We start from the raw sequence: 27,781 nt of genomic DNA on the forward strand, positions 1-27,781 counted from the left end.
GAACCTGTAGATACTGTGCCAGGAAGGACTGTTCTGCTGGACTGCTGCTCTGAAGGAACTGCTGCCCTGATGTGCTGACCTGCTGCCCCCTTGCCTGGGTGAAGGACTGGACCTGCTTCTCTTGAACCCAAAGTGACTCCAAGGGCTAGTTGGCTAGCCTCCTTAGCTGAAGCCTCAGGGACACAAAAGGCTTCCACCCAACTTGCACCTAGACTCTGCCATCTGTGAGTTCAGGTGCAAGTTGGGTGCCAAGAGGTGCCACCCCAGTCATGGAAGTGGGCTTAAGGTGCTCTACCAGCCTCTGTGGATCCAGCAGAACTGATGCATCTCCTCTGCTGGACTGCACAACCAGAGCAGAACCAACGCATTGCTGCTGCTGCCGGTATTGGGCTAATCGCAAGGACCCGCATTGCCTCCATAGTCCCCGGAAACCAACGCATCGCCCCAAACATGCAACATATCGACTGCACAGGAACTCACAGCCCTCATCGACGCCAGCCTCAACGATGATGTAAGACTCCGCATCACAGCCCGACAGCTCGTCGGAACCAATGCATTGCCCCATCTGCTCACCACATCCTCGAAGCCCGACTTCGCATCACAACCCCTCTTCAACATGATCCTCAATGACGACAAGGGACCTTGCATCGCAGCCTCGCAGAACTAACATATCGTTTTGAATGTGTGACGCATCTTTAACGTGGATCCTGGCAACTCTCCATAACCAGGATTTAAGGTACTTTTATCAGTGTGCCTAACTGTTCCCTGCAGCTGGCCCATGCTCCTTTGTGGTCAGCCTGAACTTGTGCCTTTGTCCCGGTCACGCACGACTAGATATCCTCAGTTGGCGCTTTGTGCTTTTTGCTGCTATTTTTCCTGAAATCTTCAAAACTGAATATGTCCACTTCCATTATTTGGATTTTTCTTGTTTTGGTCGTGCTGTATTATAGTAGCGTGCACAAAGGCAAAGTAGCAGTCAAGCGGCGCACTAACAGTGTGCTACAAAAAGGTTGTGCACTGTTAGTGCACCCCCTGATGGCGACTCTAGGGAGATGATCAAGGCCATCCTATAGACTCCCCAGACATCCCCTTGCAGGCCAGCACATTCAACATAATAGGGCACACTTTCCCTGTTTGCACACGGCGCACCTGTTTGAAGGTGCGCTGTGGCGCAAACAGGGATAGTGTGCCCTATATGTAATAGAACAATGGGTGTGAACCCAGCCTACCTATTTACAATGTAGTTGAAAGCACACCTCTTTGTGCTACCTAACCACCCTGATCAAGTAATTGAGAATTGTTTTTAGAGTGTAATTCGCTGTAATTCTTTATGCGTTCACTTTGCTCCGTGTTTTTGATGAGATTGCTTGAATAAATACAACAAATACAATAATGGTGATAAGTAATCTTTAATTAAGCATTGGCAGCGCAAGTTATTTTAAATGTCCTTGTGCTGGTTGAAGTGAGCTATACAAACACTCTCACTCACTCACTCACTAATATGCATGGAAGACTGTTGTTGAAAGACTCATTGTGATCTTATGGATGGACCAGGGGAACGATCATCAAGTTAGGAAGTGTCCAAGTAAAATTGGTAAAAACAAATCACCACAGCCCAGTCACCTCTCTTGCTGAAAACTAATTGCAGGACGTTGATGTCATCTAGACCGAAGGCCTCTTGAAGTTCCAGGTAAGCTCTTAATGGTGTGCAAAATTCAATCTATGGAAATGACCCAAAACTTCAGGTTACATCAACATCTCGTGTGCCTGGTGAAGCAACATGTTCAGTCGTTGGGCTTTAACGCAAGTCACATGATGCCTGGGCCAAGAATGTTCTCAATGTATTGTTCAACCAGAGTGTAGTATACAAAATAACCAGATCATGTATTAAATCTGAACACCATGTCGCACACCTTTCTGCAGCTTTACTCTGCTGGCCGAGAGTCTGTTTCAAGTGAGGCGGCAGCTGGAAAAGTTAGAGGAGCTGCAGAACAAGATCACCTACGAAGGGGACCCCATCCCACTGCAGAGGCCCCTGCTGGAGGACCGCGCCCACTTCCTGATCTTCACCCTCTTCCGAAGGTAACCCCAGAAGGATGACTTGGTTTCCGTTTTATTATCTGCATGGCACTCAGAATTAGGGTAAAACGCCAAAGCTATTCGTTTTAGTTACCTGGTTTTTATTGCAGCACTACTGGGCCTGGTTAGGGGCTGCCCATTATTTGGTTTGGTGATATGATGCCCCGAAATACCTGATTCTGGCTTGAAATGAGGAATAGAAATACCATTTAAGTAATAATACATAATATTAGAACATGCAGATCCAGGATTACCAGGTCCATTTCTACATTTCAGACCCTAAAAACCAACTCTATCCAATACCATTACCACCTGTGCACAGTTGGAGGTACATAGAATTGGGGGAAATGCTGCAGATCAGAGGGCTGGGGTGGGAACATCCAAGGAAAGCATGAAAATTCTCCGAACAGTGGCATTAAGTTTAGGTATATTGGCGCCACGTGGAATATTTGCACACAATATCTTGATGTAACCAATTATTTGACTGTGCTAAAAGGTGGGGAGAACCACCCAACTCCCCAGGACAAACCTCAGCCTTTAAGAACAAATAACACTCCTTAGCACACGTATATCAATTTTTGTGGTAACTTAGGTACGTAATGTGTTCAGTCAGTACAAACATAAATAATGGACAAGAAATAGTTCTTCTTTCTTCTATAGCGCTTGATCCAATACATGCAAGTCTTCACAAGTTGTCCTCTACAGCCAACACGTGTTTCGTCGCAACCGGGAGGTCGTCCCGTGACTTTCTCAAGGCTGTATGATTATAAAAACACAGAAAAACCAATGTCTGTTTAGGGAAACTAACCCTTTCAAAATTCAAAAGATTATGCTACACGAGACGGTCATCGGTGCCTCATGCAAATGGTGGGAAAGAAGTGAACCACTTCCAATATGGATTAAATCATACAGAAAGTACCACTGTGTGAAAACAGTGAGTCTATGACTCAAAACCAGATGGAGAGACCTAGTCTAAGTGCGTGACGGTTCGGAATAGATTTCTGGTGTGCGTAGTCTTAGATGCTATCGTTGTGTGTGTGATTACACTAAGAGCAAAATAAAAGTAAGGATTGAGGGTATAGATAGTAATGTGTTGGGCGTGCAAATAAATAATAAGAGTGATACAGGGTGTATATGGTTGGATGGTAGTTATAAGTCTTAAAAACCTCATAAATACCTAATTGGTGTGAAGAATATATTCTGTAAGAAATAAGGGAAAATGAAGACAACATATAAGTAACCCTGAGTATTAGCTAATTAGATGTTAGTGATATACAAGCACCGGTAGTTATATTTGATTGAATACCTACTATTTATGTGGTGATAATTCCGACCCACAAAGGGTTTCTGGGGTGGTGGCATCACTGTTCAATATGTTAAATAGGTACATAAGTCTTCGTGTTAAATTGTTCCCAGAGCTGAAAGAAAAGGTAATTGATTTGTCGACTAAGTTTATTAGGGATACCTCTGAATGAGTGCACTTTGATGGACCATTTAATAGTGCTGGAAAGTGGTTATGCTTATGGCAATAGACTCAAAATAGGAATCAGCCAATATGTCATAATTTGTTTCATGCTGTAGAGAATAAAAATAATAATAATACGTAGTTGTAATATGTGCAGTATGCATTGGGCGTCTGAGTTCTTTTTTTTTTTTTCTTTTTTTTTTAGTCCTCATTCACCAACTGCAAGCAAAATTTACATTCAAGCCCCAATTCGACCTAGGCTCCCTGGGCTAATGTTTTTGCCTATGCATTAGACCAACCAGGCCAGCTTCTTTCGTACGAGGCTCGGTGTAATCATTGGACCAATGAGATCTTAAACCAACCTCAGTTCCTTGCCCCAAAGGATCAGTGGTGACCAAATGTTATTATCCTGATTGTCCAGCATACCCTGATCAAGTCTTGCTATACCCAATGCTGCGCCCAACCAACTCTCATAGGACGGTGGTCTAGGATCCTTCCATAGGTTACAGATCTCTCTACGGGCAATCAATATCAAACTAAAAAATAATCCCACTTGCTTCATAGAGAGCTGCCTCATAAGATCGTTGTCCAGCCCAAAGATTACTCGAGCTAAATTGATATGCAGTTTAGTTTCAAAAACACCTTCCATGGAACTTTCCAAATTATGCCAAAAATCCCTCACCCGTGTACAATCATAGAAGATATGCATATCATCAGCCTCAACCAAGTCACATCTAGGACACCTAGGAGGAGGGGAAGAAACAAATTTTGCTATCTTCTTGGGCGTATAATACAGCCTATTGATCACATAAAAATTGGTTTTTTTTTAGAGATGCTGGCTTAACAAACTTATATCGAATTCGGAGAGAAAGAGGATATAAATTGGCTGATAGATTTCCCAGTAACGTAGAGCTCCATACCGAATGAAGGGGAAGAAGCTCTATATCCTCAGCGTCTAATAAGCTCCTATACCACAGTCCAACCTCCTTCCTTCTTGGGTTTACGTTCTGAAGTATAGTCTCGATCTCCCAATTCCTCCAGTAAGCTCCTTCTCCGATGAAAACCAAGAACATAATTGCAAATATTTGAATCTCGACAAAGAATCCCCTATTTTGGATCTAAGAACCTCCCAAGGAAGGACTCCATCGGGCGAGATGAGATCAGACCAAATCATTATTCCAGCATTTCTAATTGGAGACGCCAAACTATCTTTCAAACATACTGGCAATCCCGGAGAGTCCCAAATTGGGGCAAAGTCAGAATAATATTTTATCCCCCATTTCTCCTTAACTTTAAGCCACACTTTGAGTGCAGATTTTAAGACCTTTAGACGGACTTTCTTAAAGAACCTGGGCGCCCCGAACTTATATAAAAAGCCAAGGCCCCCACCCTCCAAGCCAGCCATCACACTCAGGATCTTTCCCCAATTGGTACCTACAGGACTAGAGAGCAAGGAACGTATATTTTTAAACTGAAAGGCCAAAGAGTAAAAAAAAAATTCTGGAAGAGCTAAACCACCCTTTAACAATCTTCGTTTTAGCTTCTTCCAGGATAGTCTAGAATTTTTATTAGACCATATAAAACTGCCGATTTTACTTTGGATTTTTCCCAACAGTTTATCTGGGAACTCAAGAGGGATTGTACTGAATAAGTAAGTTAATTTAGGCAGTATTACCATCTTAACCAGATTCACACGTCCATATATAGTGAGAGGTAAGTTCTGCCATCTGGAAAAAAGATGATCAATTTCCCTGGCCACTCTCCTCAAGTTTATCGTTGGAACACTACCTAAATCCTGCACTATAGTTATCCCCAGGTATCTAAACTCCTTACTACTCTTTTCAAGCCTATTCTCAACGTCCCAACACATAACCTCAGTCTTGGATGAGTTGACCAGATACCCAGAGTACTGACCAAATTCCTTCAAAATAGCTTCTACCTTGGGAAGCACCTCCACTGGATTGTTGGTATAGACCATCAAATCATCCACATTTATAGTCTAAGGCTTGAAAGGGGGTGATTTGTGTATCTCGTCGCAATGTTTGTGCAAGAGGCTCGATATAGATATCGAACAATAGAGGAGAAATGGGACACCCCTGTCGAGTCCCTCTTTTTATACTAAAACTCGATGTCAAAAAACCATTTAAAAGAATAACTGCAGAGGCTCCCTCATAGCACTTAATAAGGGTTTGTATGAATATAGCACCAAAACCCATAATTTTTAATGTTTCCCATAGATAGGCCCAATTAACGCGGTCGAACGCCTTGGCTGCGTCATAAGCCGTCACAGCCAAGGGCTCTGACATTGCCAATGCCAAATCTATACTTCCAATTAACTGTAAGGTTTGCTCTTGGATAAACCTACCCGGGATGAACCCCTTTTGGTCGACATTAATCAATCGGGGAACTATCCTGACCAATCTCCCCGCCAAGATGCTGGTAAAGATCTTATAGTCCGCATTAAGCAGGGAGATTGGCCTATAGGAATCTGCCTTAAGAGGATCCTTTCCTGGCTTCATTACAAGTACTAATGTAGCCTCTTTCCATGAGGGAGGGACCCTACCTTCAAACTTGTAGATATTATTAAAAAGTTCTAGTAACCTAGGGTCTAGCTCCTCCTGAAGTACCTTATAAATTTCTCCAGGTAGAGCATCCGTCCCAGCTGCCTTATTAATCTTGATTTTCTTAATATAAAGATTAATTTCCTCTACTGTAATGGGATAATCTAACATGTTGCGCTCATCTACTTTCAATGTTGGCAAGGCCTTAGTTTTTAACCACTCTCGAATACTGCTAGGACTAGAAGATGTTTCCTCACTATAAAGATTAGAAAACACAGAGAGGAGACACATTTGCATATCTTCTTGTCTACAAGATGTTTCCCCTGTCTCATTTAAAATCAATTTATTAATATTATTTTTTACTCTGTCCGCCTTTACCTTCCATGCCAGAATAGCACCAGCCTTTTCTCCATATTCATAATTGTCCATATTATGGACCAGCCATTGGTCTTTTATTTTTTGATCTAACTTGCCTCTATATTGTGATCGGAGAAGCTCCAGATCGCTAAGGGTTTGTGCCAAGTTGTCAGCTTGACAACTCAACCTTATTCTTTCCAAATTAGATATTTCTTTTTCCAGATTTTTGAAAACTAGCGCCTCTTCTTTATTCTTGGCAAAGATCAAACTGTGTAACATACCTCGGATATGGGCCTTAAACGCATCCCATACATAGTCTAATGACGTCGAGCCCATATTATCCGAAAAAAAGTTAATAGTAGATGTTTTGACGGCAGAGATTACTTCCTGGTTAGATAGGATTGCCCTTTTTAAGGTCCACCTAGGCGTGGAGATGATCTTAAACTTATTTCCTAGGTATGAGAATGCTATAGGGGCATGGTCAGATAAAATACATGGAAGGATTACAATGTCCTCTAAATTTTCCAGCCCCAATCTATCCATAAGAATATAGTCAATCCTAGAGGAGTGATTATGTTTTTTGCTGAAAAAGGTAAAACCTGGTTCTCCCTCCTTTTTTGCCTTCCAAACATCTATCAATCCCAGCTCATGCATCATATTAGTCTTTGCCCTGCGCATACACGGGGCAGCCACATAGTGACTACAATTCGACCTATCCTGTACGAGATTGAGAAGAACATTAAAATCTCTTACGATTACGACTGGAATAGTAACAGCTACCAATTTGGACTGTACTTTGAGCAGACAGGCCGGGTCATCAACGTTGGGGCCATAATAAGATGTTATAACAATTTCAGTGCCCCTAATATCCGCTGATACCAAGATCCATCTACCAGATTCATCTGTTTGTACAGACCGTATGAAACCACCAGCTCCTACTCTAAATAGGACAGCTACTCCCTTATTTTGTGCTGTCTGCTCAGGGCAACAAAAAGAATCAACCCATCTATATTTTCCAAAAACAACCTTGCACTCGAGTTTACTCAGGTGAGTCTCTTGTAAGAGACACACTTGGGCTGAAGATTGCTCCAGGAAAGACATTATCAGCCTTTGTCTACGTGGGCGCCGTAGTCCATTGACATTCCACGAGATAAACCTTATCTCAGCGGTCATCATATCCGTCTTTCATCACCCCCTCCTTGACTTGCCATCCCCAGGAGCCCTCGTTCTTTAAAAGATAAGAAAAGATGAAAAGAAGACTTATTTTTAATTTTTTTTCCCACTGCAAATCCACCCATGCATTCCTTCTCCCCCCCACCCATCCGTGAAAACCTCTCACCCACTACTCCCTGGGGAACCCTCCCTATTCCTCTGGGCTTAAGCCCTTAGCGGGGTCACCTGGTATGTGGCTTAACCAATTATAGATTAATCAGAAAAAACAGCAAAAAATACTCATAAAAAACTATAATTTCAGCTTTATCTTATACATATATCAATCCCTCTTTTTTTTTTATTATTAATCCGAGTTTGTCCTCTCCCCTCCGCTCCTTCTACACTCTATCCGGTCAAAAATGTAATCAATAATTAGAATAAATTTCCAAATCTTTATTTCTCACTCTCGTTGCTACTCCCACCTCCTTTACCGATCTTATCTATTAGGGTATCAACTTCCTCTATTTGACTTAAATTATACATGCGGTTATTCCACATGATTCGTAAAGAAGCAGGAAATTTCAGCTGTGTCTTGGCTCCCAAGGAATTCAAGGTGATCATCCTCTCACCCAATTCCCACTGCCTTTGAGCGGTGATATGAGAAACATCGGAGCGAATAAGAAATGAAAATGAGCTGGATGAAGAAGCATACTTCACATGGCCGATTTTTAGGGCCAAAGACAATATTTTCTCCTTAATGGCGAACGTGAGAAAGATTACCAAGATCTTCCTTGGATGCTCTTTTCCAGGTTTCCGCCAGAATGGCTCACGATGGACCCTTTGGAAATCGGCCATCAAATCCAAATTTTCTCCTGGCAGATCTTTTAAGATTAGTTTTTAAAAGAGAAACTACAAAGGTCTTTATATCACTTCCTTCCATATCCTCAGGGACATTCAGAATTTTCTAATTATTTTTCCTAGAGTGATTTTCAAGGTGCTCAATATCAACCTTCAACTCTCTATATTGTTGGACCAACTTATCCAGCACTGCAGAGGAGGAGCACAAAGCCTCCTTGATCTTAGGGATTTCTGCCTGAAGAGCGTCCGTCCTAAGTGTAACTTCCTCCACTTTCTGAGCAAGTAATTCACGCGAGGCCTGAATAGCTACCTGGTTGGTCTCAGAGATTGTAAATCTCCTACCTATATCTTCGTTAAGACCTAACAGGATTTCAGCTAATGACACAGGTGCCAATGTTAATGGAGCAGGGGAACTAGTCGATTGGGGGCCCGATATGCTAGATTTTGAAGCCCTTTCTCTGCCCACTAAAGGGGCTCCATCGTCTTCTCCTCGAACAACTTCCTGAACATCCGCCAGGTCTTCTAACGCTGAGAAACTGTTTATTAACTCCACTGAAGAGTGTACTATTAACTGCTGATCTTGAGGTACGGACTCCAGCCCTTCTATGACTACGGGGGAGCTCAGGGAGGGTTGTTCAACAATGCTAGGAAGGGCAGTTATCGGAACAATAGGAACAGCCATATCAATATTCATATCGTTATTTTTATCTCGCCCCTGATCCAATACGGTAGTAGAAAGGACCTTATAGTAAGATTTCAATGAGGGCGTTATCTTCACTCCGGCGCCCCCTCGAGCCCTTTTCCTGCCTCTTCCTTTTCCCGGAGGCGTAGCAGCCACGGTCTGACTTTCCTTCCTGGAAATTGCCTTAATTTTTGTTATGGGAGGAGAGATTATAGGGGACTTGGTTGTCACAGAGACAGTACTCAAATCCTTATTGCGCAGAGTATACCTGCTGACCGCCAGCTCCAAAGTAAGTATCCCACCACTGCTACCGCCTCTGCCGCTGCCTCTGCTGCTTCTGGCACTGCTCAGACCTCCACTGGCTTGCTTCTCCATGCAGCTCACCTGATTCTGACAGCGATGATTAGTTCCAGTACCAGCTGCAAAACATGCCCCTAATTCACCAAAGGAAAGTTGGGGTCCAACCTCCGCACTCCACTCCCACTCCTGGGCCAGTACCGCCTCACTACGATTTATCAGAGGGGGAGACAAACCCAAATCAGGGCTTTCCAAGCTGCGCACAGCCCTCCTTATCCCACCTTCGATGGCACCGGCACCAGCACTTGAACTGGAGAGCCTCCTCAGCTGACAGAAGGCTGCCTGGGCCCCCGCTGGGGACCCCTCCGCCTCCACTGCCTTGCCGCTCCGATAACGCGGAACCACGGAGGCTCCGACACCACTCCCTCTGCAACGTCGCAGACCATCGAGTCGGCGCCCGGCTAGCCAGAACGCCGAGGAAGGAAAGAAAACCACAGGAAAGGTACCGTAGCTAAAAATTTATTCAGAACCGCAGAGATTTATACAAAAGAAGGCTTCAAATAAAAAAGATTAGCCATCTACAGAGTATTATTAGCGCCACACACCAGGAGCTCCGCTACGGCTGTTAGGTTCCGGCCGCCATGTTCCCCCGCCAATGAATCCGGGCGTCTGATTTCTTAGACGGAATCTATTTATGTAATTGCTTCCCTTGATAACTATTACAATAAAGTTAAAGTAGCGTGCAATATCCCTGATAACATTTGCTCTCTAAAGCGGATAATTTTTAAGGTGGGAGCGGAGCAAATGCAGTGCTTTGAGTATCCCCCTAAAATGCTCTACTTAATTCAAAATGTATTAAGCTGATTCGAAAAAGGCTGTATGTGCTAGGGTGGTGAGTTAATAGTATCAACTTTAGAAAAATAATATAATTAAAAGTATGCTGAATGAAAGCTGAATGATCCTGTAAAAATCATCACAGCACAGCAAAATCAACTGTTTCAATTTAAGTAATTAAGTTCTGGTCTTCTTATTCAAAGTATCCCTACGTTAGCGAGGACTACATCCCCGTTCTTATCTCGTCGTGTTGTAAATATTCACATCCCAGACGCCACCGCTGAGTCTGGATGCAGAGTACGCTTCCAAATCTCCGGTTGTGGTGTTTGTTTAAATACCGGAAGTAGGAGGCTAATGCTCCCGTATTCGGGAAAATGGCCATAATCAGTGAGAAAGGACTAATTATTCTCTTTGTCTTTGGTGGCCATCTTAAGATGTGTTAGAATTAATGTAAATCAATACGGTAAAGGCTAAATTAGTGTGCAAGGACAATTCAATATTTAATTCATTGTCCAAAATTATTTGATCTTTGTATGAAGTCATACTGAGTATTATTGTACTCGTTTGTACGTATTTCATAATTATAAAAAAATAGAAATATAGATTTTTTTTCTCTCTCCATTTAATTCAGTACAAAATAATTTTAGTCGACAAATCAATTACCTTTTCTTTCAGCTCTGGGAAGAATTTAACACGAAGACCTATATACCTATTTAACATATTGAACAATGATGCCACCACCCCAGAAACCCTTTGTGGGTCGGAATTATCACCACATAAATAGTAGGTATTCAATCAAATATAACTACCGGTGTTTGTACATCACTAACATCTAATTAGCTAATACGCAGGGTTACTTATATGTTGTCTTCATTTTTCCTTATTTCTTACAGAATATAGTCTTCACACCAATTAGGTATTTATGAGGTTTTTTAAGACTTATAATTACCATCCAACCATATACACCCTGTATCACTCTTATTATTTCTTTCTTTCTTTGCATGCCCAATACATTACTATCTATACCCTCAATCCTTACTTTTATTTTGCTCTTATTGTAATCACACACACAACAATAGCATCTAAGACTACGCACACCGGAAATCTATTCCGAACCGTCACGCACTTAGACTAGGTCTCTCCATCTGGTTTTGAGTCATAGACTCACCGTTTTCACACAGTGGTACTTTCTGTATGATTTTATCCGTATTGGAAGTGGTTCACTACTTTCCCACCATTTGCATGAGGCACCGATGACCGTCTCGTGTAGCATAATCTTTTGAATTTTGAAAGGGTTAGTTTCCCTAAACAGACATTGGCTTTTCTGTGTTTTTATAATCATACAGCCTTGAGAAAGTCGCGGGACGACCTCCCGGTTGCGACGAAACACGTGTTGGCTGTAGAGAACAACTTGTGAAGACTTGCATGTATTAAATCAAGCGATATAGAAGAAAGAAGAACTATTTCTTGTCCATTATTTATGTTTGTACTGACTGAACACATTACGTACCTAAGTTACCCCAAAAATCCAAGGAAAGCATGTTTGAGAATTGGGAGACCTTTATCCTCTGTGGTGCTCGAGAAGAAGGATGGGGCCAGGCTGTAATTTTACCCTAGTCCTCGACAGCCACAAATTTAATAGGTGCAGATTTGAACCTGGCAAAATCGGATTTGATGCTTCTGGACTCCATAATTTAAGGAAGCACCAGACCACTTGTAGTATGGTAATGACTCCCTAGAGATGTCATAGGTACATGAAACCTCGTGACATGTTCATTGATTTTATTACGGATATTCAACTTGCTAGATATCTGTCGAAATCCCCAGCACATTTTGCAACTAATAATGCTAGTGATGTGGCATCATCTTGCTGATTAATACTAGTGCTGCAATTTATGGTGAACACTACAATATATTTGTTTCAAAATCAATGTCTAGGCTTTTCTCAATATCTTCAGACTTGCTTACAGTAACATCTCAAAGGTAGTTTTCACTTCTGACAACCAGGGCCGGCTTTAGGGCAGTTCGGCTGTACTGGGCGCTGTCCTGTAGAGGGGGGGCGCTGTGACCTCAGGGGTGCACTGTGTCTAGCTATATCTTATAATAGGAGAGATGAAGGGCACTTTAGCAGGTGGTAGGGAGAGAATGCAAGGAGACGGACGTGGGGGCCCCAAAAGTGATTGTCACACCGGGCGCCACCAGCGCTAAAGCCGGCCCTGTTGACAACAACTGATACCTAACATCATCAGATTTGCAGAATATCACATCCCACATAAAACCTTCTATAGCATCAGCTGCACTGACCACACTTTCACCAACTGCACAACCATAGCATTGGTCATACCTTGAGAATAGTACTTGAGTGCAGGATTACACCATAAGGCTCAAAACTTTCTTTGTTATCTAGGACTTCCAGGGTCAGCACACAGCACAAGTGTAGTGCAGACATGTGGGTGCGATACCACAATATTGATTGCGAGATATTAACTTCACAATATTGTCAAGATAAGAGCAGTGCAATTGAAATAGTAAATCTACATTACCCTATGTATACCCATATTGAAGATATTGTGCAAACCAAAATCGTCTAGTCTGTCTTGTTTCAGGCCAATATTCTTCTCCAGTATTTTGACATACAGCCCACACATGCCCTACAAGATCTTTCATGAAACTCCTGTCGCTCGTGCACCAGAGAGAACTAGCAATCTTTCAAAGCCAAAAGTGGAAACTGTCCCAACATCTTTAGGGTCCTCATGTCTAGACTACTTTGTTTCCCTTACTGTTCTCAAAGGTCCTTACTGGCAAATTGAAGCAGGCATGTTTTTCTGAGCAGCACTCCAAGCAGCCAATATCAATGGTGGGAATTGTATTCAGGATTTTGGATGCTGACTATCCTAGAGAGCTTGGTAGTGCTCTGCGCCAACCAGCTTTTCTTGCATGTGTGTTTCTCTTGCAGACACTGAAATCTCATTCACAACGATCTTCTGTAGGTACATCAGCGTGTCCTTGGTCACCTTCTTTCAGCCTTTCCCACTCACCCACAGCATCCATTCAGTCTGCACCACACTCCTTATAAGCAAACACACAGACACAGTTGCTGTCTTGCTTGTTACCCCACGAGTGAGAGATTTCGTATGGCAGTTTGGGTCTGGTGCCCCCCTCCATTATCGGCACTTTGGGGGCCCACCTACAACTCCTTTCAGTGATTATCTTTGTTTCCCCTTTCTCCCTGATGAAACTGGTGGGAGTTGATCCACTATGAATGTCCATGGGTTTTACTGGATAATCTGGTGCCATCCCACTTCAGCAGTTGCAGTGTACTTTGGGTCAACTAAATATTGATGTAAATTTGGAATATGTTTACCCCAGAATCATATGTGCTAGCCTTACTGCCATTGATCCAACCTTTCAATCACTACAATGAAGTATTCACCCCTGCTTCACACTTTGTTACAGAAGGAACTCAATACTACATCATCAGTTCAACATCAATATATTAATAAGGCTCTGATCAGAAAGCCTCACTTTCTGATCAGAGGCTCAATAATGTATTGGTTTTAATCTGATGTTAGAGTGCTCTCTGCCCTCTGCGAGTAAACTTCCCAAAACTATAGCTTCCCAATACTCTTTTCCTATATGAAACAACTATGGTCCAAAGCCTGCAGCCATTTATATAGTCATCTATGGCACCACTAATGTGATGTGTAGGAACCTCCACCTTTGGGAGTTGAGATCAAGGGTTTATTAAACCCACTACTCATTACTGAATCCTGGCCCTCTCAGGGCCTCGATGTCCATTCTCGTTATCTTCTCCACAAGAGCCATCTTCTCCTCCAGGGTCCGTTGAACTCTTGTTTTCCTCTCAAACTCACCTTTCTCTCCTCCAGCTCCAGCCCCATGGAAGCCAGCTGAGAATGGAAAGGCTTCCTTGCATGCATTCTGCTGGCGGCCGGCCCTCTGCTTCTCTTCCTCTTCCATCTTCTCCTTTTGCTCGGTTTCCACCACTGAAATCCCTCCCTGGAAGGGCTGGACACCGCCCAAGCCAGAAGTGAATGTTCCCGCTCTGAACCATTCACCATATGCAGAATCTGGAAACCTCTTCCTCGCACATTTCTCTGCAGCTCATCCTTAAGCGTGAGAAGACAAAGATTACCAGATGAAACTGCAGTTTGTCGAAATTCATAAATCACAAAATAAAATCAAACTTCCCACGCTTTCCTTTGATAAGGAAGGTTATGTCTGCACTGCTAAGGCTGTTTAGTGGATGTTAGACACACTCAATGTTAAATTCTATGGCTGAATTTTATAATGATTCACAGTCCAGATGGCTGCGGTCAGCAGGTTTCTTTTTGGATGCCTGGGATCTTCTTTAAGAAAACTATGTTCGAGGGTATTTGTAACAGCACTATTAGACAACTATAGAGTTTACAAATAACTTAAAGATGTAAACCAGTTCAAAGTAATAGGACTTTACTAAGGACACTTCTTCAGGAATGTTTCAAATATGATCCAGGGTTCAGAATGGAAATAAAAGCATTAGGAAACAGTCCCTTTGTACAAGCTTCTACTAGGATGCAGCCGTGCTTTGAGATGATTAAATGAAGGGGAAGCAGAGGATCACAGAGATATAGCAAACAGGTCAGAAGAGTTGTGAGCAGTCAGATACAATGATTTGATGCACGCTGCTTTTTCTCATTTTGGACTTTATAGAAAATCGAGAACGAGTTCTCAAAGTTTTGCCAACATCCACATGCCTCAATGAGAAGTCTGCAATGCTCTGCCATCTTGGCAACCTTATTTATTATTTTCCCTAAAGACAGCACGACGAAGACATGTTTTAAAGAACAGTTTCAGATTTAAAAAAATTTGGGGAAGAACCAGCGCTGACCACGAAAGAATGAGGGCCATACATGGGATTTGGGGGGCAAGATTTCTTCACAAGTTTATAAGACATCTGCTGTACTTGAAGTCTGCGAAATAATGCTACTGAAGCGATACATGATCAGACTGTCGATAATAAGTGAAAGCTTCCACATTCCAAAATCTTTGTAGGGGAACCTCTAAGGGGTTCATTTTAGGGTTAGCTGTGGAGCATCTGCCGCTGATACTGTGTCTTCCAAACCCAAGTTTCCCATACCTCATTTAGATGTGGGTGACTGTAAAAAGCCCAAATTACACGAGATTCACATAGTCCCGACAAGAGATAACGTCCTTCACTATCTAGCTTCCTGGTGACATTAGCTTATATTCTTGTACCAATTAAAAGAGACATTGAACCTAACATCAAAACCCAAAGTGCTACAAATATCAGTAAATATCAGTAACAGTAATCATTCTAGAAATTGATTGAATGTGCAGTTTTTTTTTATTTCGTCTTGATGTAGTTATCAATAAAAAAAAAACGAAAAAACATTAAAACGTTTTTTTTACAGGCATAGACTTAAAATACTATTTCATATGTTCTCACTTTTTAACTTTTGTGATTTCAAAGTTTGCTCCATTTTGACATGGAAACCCATTACAAATCCAGTCCTTGTTCTAGATGAGTTAGTTTACTTTCTAACCAATGCAGGCACATTTCAAGCTGCCCCCGGCTTCAAAAGAGAATGAGTGACGGGAGGCTTGCACACGGTAATTGCAATAGTTGTCAGGCCAGTTGGTCAGGGCCTATTGACCTCACGGGTACTGGGCACCTCTTGTGGCAGCTAATGCCTGTTATCTATGGATATGAGGACTGAGTACCACTGCACAGGCTCACTGAAACACCAAGGACATCTTTTTGTGCTTTGGCTTTCAATGGGTGGTGAGAGCGAGCAGTCAAGGCTTACATTTGGAGAATAATGTAGGCTTAGGAACTCCAGTAACAGTAACTACAATTCTTTCTACTGCTCCCTAATGCTGTGTTCAGTAGCCTTAAACCAGGGACCATGTCAGTCTGGTCCAGGAGTCTCCAACCTTTTCTGTGATGGGAGCCATTTATGTGAATGAAGATCGTCCCGAGCTACTAATACTATTAGTGTTGTAATTGTGACTACATCAGACATGATTACTTTAGTAGCCACCAAACGCATGATGCGAGCAGTAATCACCTCAGTTCATCAAGAATGGTTGCCTACACTAATATAAAAAGGCTTTGTCGATATGGGTAATACATAAAAGCCATAGCTGCAATGCCTCAGCACCAAGGCCATCATATTACTAAATCTCCTCAACGCTGCATGATTTTTCTCTCTGATTTCAGCTTTAACTATATTTTGGCAATTCAACCATTATTGTCCAACTATCAGCTAATATGTTCTGAGAATGCATGTATTTTCATCTCAGATATACGCTTTGCGAATATGGTATACATTAATTAATTAAATGAACCAAACAAAAACTTCTAATTTATTAATTTATTTGACTGAGCCGCACACAGGTGAGAGACTTATGGGAAGCTGGAGAGCTACCAGTAGCTCACGAGCTACTTGTAGGGGAAGCCTGGTCTGGTCAAATTGTTTTTCAATACATAATAATCCACATTTGTAAAGCGCAAACAATCACCCGTAAGGGTCTCTAGGTGCTGTCGGGAAGATTAAGCAAGCTAATGCCCAGAGTCACATGGTGCTGGACTAATCTGCCGCCGGCGCCAGGGATCGAACTGTGATCCCCAGATTCCGGAGTCAGTCGTCTTGGCCGCGGCGCCACACCTCTTCCCTAGTGTACATAGTGTGCAGCTCTTCTCTATCATTCACCTTAGGTTCTTTAACAATATTTGCTTGGTCCTTATGGCTACATAAGATTAATGTAACCTGAGTCAAATTAAGAATACCTTTGGAATTCTCTCTGCTTACTCAAAGTTATAGTATATCACTTAAGCATATGTATGGAGAAATCTGGTATGTTTATAGACCAACACATTATAGGATAATTTTTAAAAAAATGATTTCCCTATCTAAAATACATTGCTGTTGCAGGACAGGTTTTGGTGATCCTATTTTTGAAATGATAAAATGTAAAATATTTAGTAGATAAATTCTGAGCAAGTACATGCATGGGTAAACTATGAGGGCTAGATTCAGAATCGAGGGTGAAATGCAGCAAAACGCATCGTGTGAATTTTGTCACCTGTGGTCAAACTGCACAGTAGTGCTCACATACGGGCATTTCATGTGCATCTTGTTCAACGTGTTAAGTGAAGAAGATGGATACAAATTAAAAATATAAAAAGAGCCCATTGTGCAGTTGGACTTTGTGTATGTTACATTTTGCTCACTGACAAGATGCAATGGTCTACCCAGTGAAAACACTTTCTGAACAACGTCATGGCATTTCAATGTAAATACATTTTCTTCACCTCTTCAAAGAACACTTCATTGGATACATTAGAAGCCCCTCACCTTTCTTTGACGTCATTGCCACCCTCCCCTCTAACATATAAATGAGGTTTGATTCTAATCTTGACCACTGACACTGTACAGCTCTCTATTGCCACAGGCTAGGTTCAAGTTCTACAAATACCAACAGGAAATCTACCAGGATAAAATGTTAGGATATACATGTAAAACACACAGTAATAACTCTGGTAAACACAGATTCCACATGTTAGGCTTTATTTTGTGAGGAGGAATTCAAGAAAAGTTAATTATGTCATCTATTAAATACTGCATGCCAGGGTAGCTGTATTACCCCGTGCTGTAATTTCATATTATAAACAGAGAAGGGGATAGGGTGTTAATGTTTTGTGGAAAGAGACAGAGGGTCCATTTATTTGGTCCATTTTCCTGCAGTCATAAGCTCTGTGTTTGCTCCTGCACTATGATTACATCACATAGAGTGGATATCAAAATAGAGAAACAAGATCATGCGCATATATTATTAATGCACAAGGACCAACCCCCTCACCTGGTATGCCAATACCCTGCCATTTATATCCTTGTTGATCATGCTTTGGCAGTCATTTAGAACCTGGTGGACAGTCAACAGATCAGCCAAGGGGTTTAACCTGTTAATTAAAAAAAAAGTCAATGGCAATATGAATACTGATACATTCATGCCTAAAAATGAAATTGCATCTTTATTGACGGACTCGCCTATTGTAAATTCCACGTCAACCCCGACTCAGAAATACAGATTACAGGTGGGGTGGCACGTAGCTAGCTGACAAATGCGCAAACAGGAAATCCCACATCGATCCCACAGATAGGCACAGAGACACCACTATTGTCCAGGGAGATTGGCCCCAATAAAGGACACATGGCCAGAGGGTAGCGCACGTTCCCAAAACACCACATAGTCAGATGCCACATGATGTTAGGAACACTTAGCCGATCAAGACACAGCACACAGAGTACATGCAGTGATCACGCACTCCCCATGCCAGATATCTGGACACGTTACCCACTGGTCGTATTGTGTCCACGCAAGGTCGAGGCCTACCTGGATTCCTCATCCAATACCTTAATGGCTCCAAAGACAGAGGTATACATTCCTTAACAAAAAAGGATCGCTGAAACATTTTCTTACATTCAATTAACTGTATTAAAGTCTATGTTAGACTAATTGTAAATAGAGACAGTCTTCGGACCCTATACCTGTGACTGTGCTCCCAGCCGCATTGTTTAATTAAATTAACTGTTCTTGTTTTGCCAAATGGCTCTTGTCTCTTGTTTTTCAAGGTATTTTCTGCAAATCCTTAGCTTGCGCCACACAGTCAGAGAACAGTCAGCCATATTTAGAGATTCCCACCTGCTGGCTGAGCTATATATGTTTTGGGGCAGCCAGAGCCACAGTACTGACCTCAAAGCAGTGTCGGCTTACCGAGTGGCAACCATGTTATAAGAACTGTCTTTGTATTAAGAAAATAAACTCTGAAAGCAGCAGCATGTTTTCTCAATAGAAATCACAAATGGCCTGATGCACAGAAAGCTTTCATGCTACATTTGGGGAGCCATTGTACATCTTTCTTGCTTGCATTCATTGGGGCTCGGGCTGGGAAAACGAATGATGGTAATCTTGCCCTCAGTAGGGAGGGACAGCCATCATTGCGACTTGACTGCCTGATCAGAGGTTTACACAAGCAGGGTCAGTGGAGGCTCCACAGGTGTAAACACTTCCAAATCTAAATAGAGCGTCCGAATGGCATATTGGGTTGGGTGGTAGCACTGCTGAGTTGTGTTGTCTCACTGTGCAAAACTGTTAAAGCCCATAGCTTTCATTTCTGCTCCTGGTGCCTTGAAGCTGCCAGCATGTGCATTGTACTGCTTATGAAAACACTAAACATTATCAGATAAACAGCAAAGCAACGTCTTTTAGAGAATAAGACATGCTGGAGGTAGTTTAGGCATGTCACGGGTAGTGGAACAGGGATGCAACCCTTTACCTTTGTATGTAACAAATACACAGATTTGCATTTATCAAAACACAAAATTTACACCCCCCCACAAACACACAGACACACACACCCACACCAGACTTTGGAAGCACCACATAAATGTTGACAACTTGGCCATTAACAATTGTCTTATTGCTGCTAGAATCCCCTTTATTTTAAAATCTATGTCTCAGGCCTCCACCTCCATAAGGAATCATTTGCAGTCAATCTGCAATCCAACCAATCCATTCTGTGTCATAATGACTAGTCCCCTTCCCAAGATGCTTTTGACGATTTGGCCTCTTTTTCTGTGAGAAGAATGAGGCCATTTATGATTGTGTCCTGTTTCTTCCGGTTTCATGCAGAATTATTACAAGCGTTCTCTCTTTTTGACACTCTTCTCACAGTTCTCCTGTTGCTTAAGGAAGAGACGGAGTTTTCTTTCTCCTTACTTACCTCCCTAGATGATGTAAGGCCAGTCAGGACTCTAAAATTGTTTCCTATGCTCATTACCCCTGTGCTCACTTTCATCTTTAAAACCTGCTTTTACTTTTCATCTTTTTATACCTGCTTTTACTTTTCATCTTTTACCTTCCAAACATCGGACTCCCCAAATGATGAATGTCCAGTCAGGACTCTAAAACCATTACCTAAAGTCATTACACCTATTTTTACTTTCAACTTCAACTTTCATCTTTTGGCATTGTCTCTAGTGGATAGAAGAAAAGGATTGTCGAGCCTCTGTAGTGAGGCCATGGGATTAACTGTGGACATTGCTAAATTAGCATAAATTAGTATATGCTTGGCCGCCATTCTGCCGCTTTGTGCAGATGACACTACATGGTTCTGTTCTCGTAAATACTCTTCTAGCGCTTTTCCACATGAGAACTGTCTGCCTTTCACACATCTAGCTGTACACCGTGCTCTTCGTCTGCACAGCGTGTTGAAGGTCGAAAAACAATGTATGCTGTTGATTCACTTTGGTCAGTCCCACGCCCATAGACATAACATGGAACACAGCTGTACTACTGAAACTCGGGAGCTTTTTAATATGGCATTACATGCATGAGGAGGCACTTGGAGAAAACCTTTCCAACAAGAAGAGCTTTGTTTTTTCTGAGATGTAATTCATTGCATCTAATCTTGGAGGTATAGGGTCCCCTTGACAAAGCCTAGAGGTCTTCTTTTATTATAATAAACTAGCTCATAGCATGGGGAGGGTGGTAAGGTGCTGTAGTTCTGTTTCCACTGTCATTAAAATATGGTTTCACCTTTTGTGCTTTATGGAATTGTAACAATGGTGATTATATTGTTCTTATGCATTTTGCTGATAGTATTGGCTTGTGTACTACATTATAGAGCACGTTAGTTAAAATAATTTTTTTAAACTATACCGTGTCTCTGTTTACTCATGTTGAGGACAAGTATGGGTGTTTGAACGAAAGCGTGTTCTTGTTTCCCACTACTCCTGGGAGGAACGAAGTCGCTTGTTCTAGGTTGTCTAATCATTGGTAGCTTCGCTGTAGTACGGAGAACGAATGAGACACTATTGCTAGTCGGATTGGGGTTCTAGGTACTAAGGTGGGTTTTTTGGTACACCACAATACACCGAGGTCCTTGTTTCCTGTGCATAGTTCTGTGTATGAGCAGGTTCCCTGCAACATGGCGCACCTAACATTTGGTCTGGTACTTATTTACTAGGCACTTTAGTAGTACTTGTGCTTGTCAATACCCTTGCTTCTGTTTTCCGGAAAACAGCTGTGACGGCATAACCTACCTATATTGATGTTTTTATAGGTTTTTCAAGCTTGATATTGTTAAAAGGTTTCATCATTCATGCTACACTTTTGCGCTGCCACGCATTAAGTTGTTATCCTTTCTTAGTCCTTATGGATGATGACGATATTGCGGCACATAGCCGCGCTCCACTCCATCGTCATTTGAACACATATGGAGTGCCTAATACGGGTATCGCACTTATTTTTGTGATTGGAGCTGATCCAGCTTACCACTTTGAGGTGTTTTACTCTTGGGTAACCTTTCCGGCAGTGAATGGAGATGATACCTTGTTCCATGTATACACACCACATCCACGTTATCTAGCAGTCACAGTAGACGAACTGCGTGTCTTGCACACCTCCTTAATCGAGGTGCATAGGGCTCTAGTACAATACATTTCCCGCAATCTCCAGGTGGGAGCACCTGGGTTTGCGGCGCTACCAGCTGGACCTTGCGGACTGACTATTAGTCCCGTCATGGTTAATTCGGTTATGGGCAAGCGTCCACAGAATAAGGATGATTTACCTTACTGGCTTGCTGAGAAATTTGACCAGCTGGAAGCAGTATTTCCAAATACCACTCCTGTGGAAAAACACAGAATCTTAACAATTAGTTTGCAGAAAGACTTAATACCAGAGGTAACCGATTGTGAAAATTGGGGTAAAGTGTTCGTGGCAGTATATGCAAATTTTTTTGGCACGCCTTCTATGACTGTGCTGCCCTCCGTGATTAAGCGTGTTCAAGATGAGCACGGCCCGGAGGCGGTGGTTGAGTTAGGAATGAGGCTAGTCGGAGTGTTTGACATAGTTGCTGATCTAATCCTTGCGAACGTCAAGGGAGATGCAGTTAACCTTCAGGTGTCTAATGCTTTGCGTCTTGTTCCAGACGAGGAGAAACCCCGCGAATTACCTAAAATTATTGCAGATGCTTATAAGACCATTGGACGCAATAGTTTGGGTATTAAGCCTTTTGCTAGAATACCAGCACAACAGCAAACTCAGGCGGCGCAGTCTACTAAAGACGACCGTCCTATTGTTCCTAAAAGAATTGGAAAAATAAAAAGCAGGGGAAGCAACAACAGAAACAAGGGTCACATGCAGCGTCATCGGTACCCGAGTCTTCTGAGCGCACTTATGATTTGCACGACCGCGCAAGACTTAGGTCTCCTGACAGGTTTCAGGTTCCTGATCGGCGTTCTCCTCGTTCTTCACAGGAAACATCGGGCTCGCAGGCCGATGGCGGGGAACGTCAGGAGCGTGGCAGAGGTCGAGTTGCCCCGCAAGGACGTGAGCAACCTCATCAGACTGATGGAAAAGGAAGCAAGACGATTTTCCTCGTCAGCGCCCACTGTTTCAGAAAAAGAAAGTTGCTGCTTTAACAACAAGATATGTCACAGAAGGTGAGAACCCGGCTCCGGAACCTAAAATGGGAAGTAACGCTGCTAGACAGCGCAGCAGAGGGTACAATAGTGCGGCAAGCACTGCGTCCATTTCTGGAGGCGACAGCAAATGAGACTTTCATCACAGTTGAAACGGCTGACACCTGAGTGGCTCCAACTGACAGATTATATGATATAGTTTTTTGATCGAAGGTGACATACAATGGGTAATTAAAGGAATTTTTTCTTCTTATGATATTTTGTTGGCAGAGGCAGATTGCCCCCCGCCTTTTTTTCTGGCCGCTCCTCAGGGGGAGGAGGTAATCCTCCCTAGTTTTTCACACAACGTCTCCAAGGAGCAAGCAGTGGCTTTTGCAGAAGAGTGGACTTTGGTGCTTGCACCGGCTCTGTACCGTATTCAGGTGGGCTGGGATAAAGACTCTCCCCCGCATGAGATACCATTGCAGTCTATGCCACAGCCACAACCCCAATATCCACTCCGGCTGGAGGCAAAATCTTGAGTTTCTGAGATTCTAGATCAATTAGAGTATCAAGGAGTGATTGAGACATGTGTGTCACCGATGAATGTAACCCACTTTTTACAGTAACCAAACCCGATGGGTCATACCGCTTAGTTTTGGATTACCGGCATTTGAACTCTCATTGCTGCACCTTTGCGGTTCAGAATACCCATAGCTCTGCTCTAGTAGACAGTCTTGTACGTAAAAAATATAAAACTACACTTGACATTTCCAACGGCTTTTTCAGTCATAATCTGTCACCCACAAGCAGTCAATGGACCGCTTTTACAGCCGGTGGAAAAGAAAAACAATTCCGGCGTTTGGGCATGGGCTATAAAAACAGCCCGGACGTATTCGCCGCCCGTGTCGTTTCATTGTTAGACGGCATAGACCCCGATGCGTACTCGTACGTTGCTGATATTTATCTCACGGATGACGAATTATGGCCGCATCTTTGTCGCATGGACCGCATCATTGTTTTACTGCGGACTATGACTATAAGTTTAACTTTGCAAAATTACATATTGCAGAGTACACCGTGTTGTTCCTAGGCTACGAGCTCAATAATGAAGGTAGAGGCTTATCGTCTCATTTCTTGGAGAAATGCGCACGTTTGCGACCTTTTACAACCCTGAAAAAATTACAGTCTTTGCTGGGATTTTTGAACTTCGGTCGAACTTACATTCCCGAATATGCCCAGCGTATCAAGCCACTGTATGTTTTGATACAAACTAACTTTTCAAAAGCCTGCTGGCTTCCGGAACATTCAACTATCCTGCAATCTATGCAGTCTGATCTCCTTGAATCTAAATACTTGTGACGCGTGATAACCACACAAACCTGGTGATACGAATAGTGCCAGGCTCAGTGGGTTTCACTTACTTGACATTTAATGAAGGTGACACAGTACCTATTGCTTACAAATCACATTTGTACACTTCGGCCGAACTGCGTTTTTCAACTGTTGAAAAAGTCTTGACAGCGGTCCAGATGGCGATCCTGAAGGAACGCGCACTGGCACGGGGGAAATCCATGTTGGTTGTGACACCATATACTGCTCTTGAAGCAGTGACAAAAGCGTACCGAACTCAAAGGCTTTGCATCCACGTTGGATACAGTGGGCTACTTCATTGAGCTCTCCTGATGTCACGTTTATCTTCGACTCCTCGCTGCAAACTCAGGAGTTTTTACAGTATGAATTTGTTCATCCTCCTCCTCTGTCAATACGCCCGCTTGAGTAGTACCCTTGTATCATTTACACTGACCGTTCAGCGCAACCGGCAACCGGATCAAAGCATTTGTATTCAGCAGCATGCGCTATTGTGGCAGGTACCATAGTGAACGGAGAGTTCAAGTCCATTGTTGTGCACACGCAGGCACTAGGTAACTGTACCGCCCAGTTAGCGGAACTGCGCGCTCTGGTTCTTGCACTAGAGTTTGCTAATCCTAATGTGACTACTTTAATTGTAAGTGACTCTTACTACTGTGTTCAGTCTTTCAATGACAACTTATTCTTTTGGTCTCAGAATGGCTATCGTGATTCTAAAGGCAGCGCAATTAAGCATAAAATGCTTTGGGTTCGAGTCACAGATCTTAAAGAACGTCTGCCTCTCACACATGTGATTCATACTCTTGGCCACCAGCCCGTAGGAGTACACATGGTCGGCAATAGTTTGGCTGATGAAGCAGCTAAAACAGCAGTAGCCACATGTTCAGTTGCAGCAGTTACAAGATCCATGAGTAAGAATGATAATGACATTTTGGCAGCGATAGCTGCTACTGAGAAGTGAGGTAATTACCCACATGGTTTCCCTTAAAAAAACTCTTATCATTTAAGTCCCGATAAAGTTCCTTATGTGAGAATTCATGACGTTGGTGACAGGTTGATTCCCAACGCGGACCGCAGACTTTCTCTAATAACAGCCGCACACGAAGGAATGGCTTCAGCCCATGCTGGCATTTCTGCGACTGTCTCTATCTTACAGCAGCATTACTGGTGATGTGCTTTATATAAAAAAAACATAATTATGTGCTTTCTTGTGACATTTGTCAGCAGATTAAACCTTCAACGGTGACACACCACCACAAACACAGCTGTGCATATCTAATAAACCTTTCAGATGTGTTTACCTAGATCACTGCGGTCCATTTTCTTCAGATACTGCCTATAAATACATCTTAGTTGCAGTTGATTCGTGCACACGTTTTCTTTGGGTATGGCCACAACGCAGTGCTGATGCACGAACTGTCATCAGGGATTTGCGTGTCTTTGTGGGAATTTTTGCATGTGGCACCTTTCAGTCAGACCAGGGTCCCGCATTCGCCTCTAAGGCGTACAAGGATGCCATGAGGTATTTGGGGGTGCAGGTCAAATTTTTGTCTCCATACAGGCCTGAGGGCACCTCAGTTGTGGAGCGAATGAACTGTGATTTAAAGCAATCCTTGACAGCTAGAGTTTTAGGTACTAGCAGGAACTGGTTCGCCCATTTGTATAGCGTACAACATGCACTAAATAATCTCCCTAGAAGACTTCTGGGTGGGCGGACCCCATATGAAATGCTCTTTGGCATGAAAATGTTTGTGCCAGACCTTGATGGTCTAGACATGGCGGTGGCTGCAGCATCCTTTGACGTAGATAATCATTCTGCTCTGTTACAGAAACTACAAGAGACTCGTGACAGTCTTGCAAAGGAACATATACCCTATGCCACTGATGCTGTGCTGCAGATTCCGGTAGTCGGCAGGGTACCCAAAGTCGGAGACCTGGTCCGAGAGAAGGTGGAGAACAAAAAAGAGTGTGGCCCCTCGTATTGTGCACTTGTCCCAGTGCTTGGCGTTAAGGGTACTCGTACAGTCATTTTACCACCACTTCCTGGTCGCAAAGACAACAGATACAGCTCAGTGGACAATGTCAAGCTACAACGTCTGGCCGATCCTCAATAGTATGATACCAGCTGCTTCCTGTCCAGCAATCTCCAGGAATCCAGTTTTGGCCACTTCAAACAACACCCAGCGTGACACTGCCGTAGAGATGGACTCTGTTACTAATCCCTTGCTAAACCCCCCGGCTTCCAGTCCAAATTAAGAAACTGAATATGCGTATCCAACTACAGAGTTATTGCCTGGTTTATAATTGGATACCCTTAACCAGTCGCGTTTTTCTTTTGACTCAAACTCCATATCATCAATAGCCCCAACCAAATTCTTTGTCAACTGGTTTAAACAGACTTATTTGGTTCCGCCTTGGACATACATCCGGTTGGTGCTCATCGCCATTTATTTGTTCATGTGAATTAGATTTGTGACTTTTTTTTCCTTCTGATCAATGGTCACTACCTATCTGAACGCTCTGCTGTAAAACTGGTTGGTGGAACTTTGGCTCCGCACTCTTCTTCTCACATCATGAAAAGAGAACAGACTTTTGTCAACATCTCGGCCTGGCCAGTTGCGGATGGAATAGTTTGGGATGCAGTGAAGTTCCAAATTCATGGCCCTACCGAGGTGGTTAATGTTCCAAATTTACTTTGTGTTTCTATGGGAGATGTAGTGAAACACAACATACGCTCTGATGATTGGGACGTACAAGCCGTACGTCTTGTTTTGTTTTGTTTTCAGATTTGAAGTATTATGCTGCATTTGATGGTGAAGATTTATATTTGAATACTGCCAATTATGCTGATTTGTTTTGCTACCAACATTATGGACATCATTATCTGCATAAAGCTAATACATTTAGAAATGTTTTTAATTACACACAGTGGGAACATTAACCGGCTCCTTTGGAAGGCAGCACAAAAACACTTTTGAAGAAATTTACTTATTTTACTGATTTCAATAAATCCAAACCAGAGTCATTCTATTGTAGATTAAATACTTCGTCCAATTCTAAAGTAATGCTCACCCACACTAAATTAGTGTATCCCAAATCCTTTATTGATAAATTGTCGGTGGGTGGCTATGAACAGTGGAAAGGTACAGTAGATCTTAAATCTGTCTAGATCCTGGCAGGTGCAGGGCATAGTAGCTTTACATCGCGCGTGCCTCATCCCAACTCAGATTCTGTTTTTAAATAATTTGATCTATCAGACTACTAGTTTAGGATTGGCTACATCAAAGCAAATGAATGCCCCTACAATTCCTGCTCTGGCTACATATCAGAACTGGAGCAGTCATACCTATTTTGCCATTGAAGATTTGCAATCGTTGTTTACAAATGATATCTTTAATATTTCTAGTCTAGATCCCCTAGGTTGGTTGGTTTGGCAGACAAGTTCAGATTCTTGCCAACTCTGTTTTCAAGACAAGGCCCCTGGATATACACAGGATAGACCTGATCCACGTTTTTCTAGCACCCATTCGGTTACAACCTATTCGGTGGGTAAGTTATGTCAGAATTGGTTACAACACTCAACACTAACATCAGAAAAACAACATTTGTCGTTGTTGTCAGGTGCCATTGACTTGAC

The 27,781-nt window shown here is 42.6% G+C and overlaps 1 protein-coding gene across 1 annotated transcript in view; it reads left to right on the plus strand.

The window, feature by feature from the left end:
- Positions 1–27,781, plus strand: part of STAT4 (signal transducer and activator of transcription 4) — a 772,166-nt gene that overhangs the window by 315,642 nt on the left and 428,743 nt on the right. Inside the window, exon 9 of the mRNA XM_085648785.1 lies at positions 1,924–2,082. Coding sequence (XP_085504911.1) covers positions 1,924–2,082 — 159 coding nt within the window. The remainder of the gene's footprint in view (positions 1–1,923; positions 2,083–27,781) is intronic.

Source organism: Triturus cristatus, chromosome 3_2, assembly GCF_964204655.1.
Source record: "Triturus cristatus chromosome 3_2, aTriCri1.1, whole genome shotgun sequence".
NCBI classification, from domain to species: domain Eukaryota; kingdom Metazoa; phylum Chordata; class Amphibia; order Caudata; family Salamandridae; genus Triturus; species Triturus cristatus.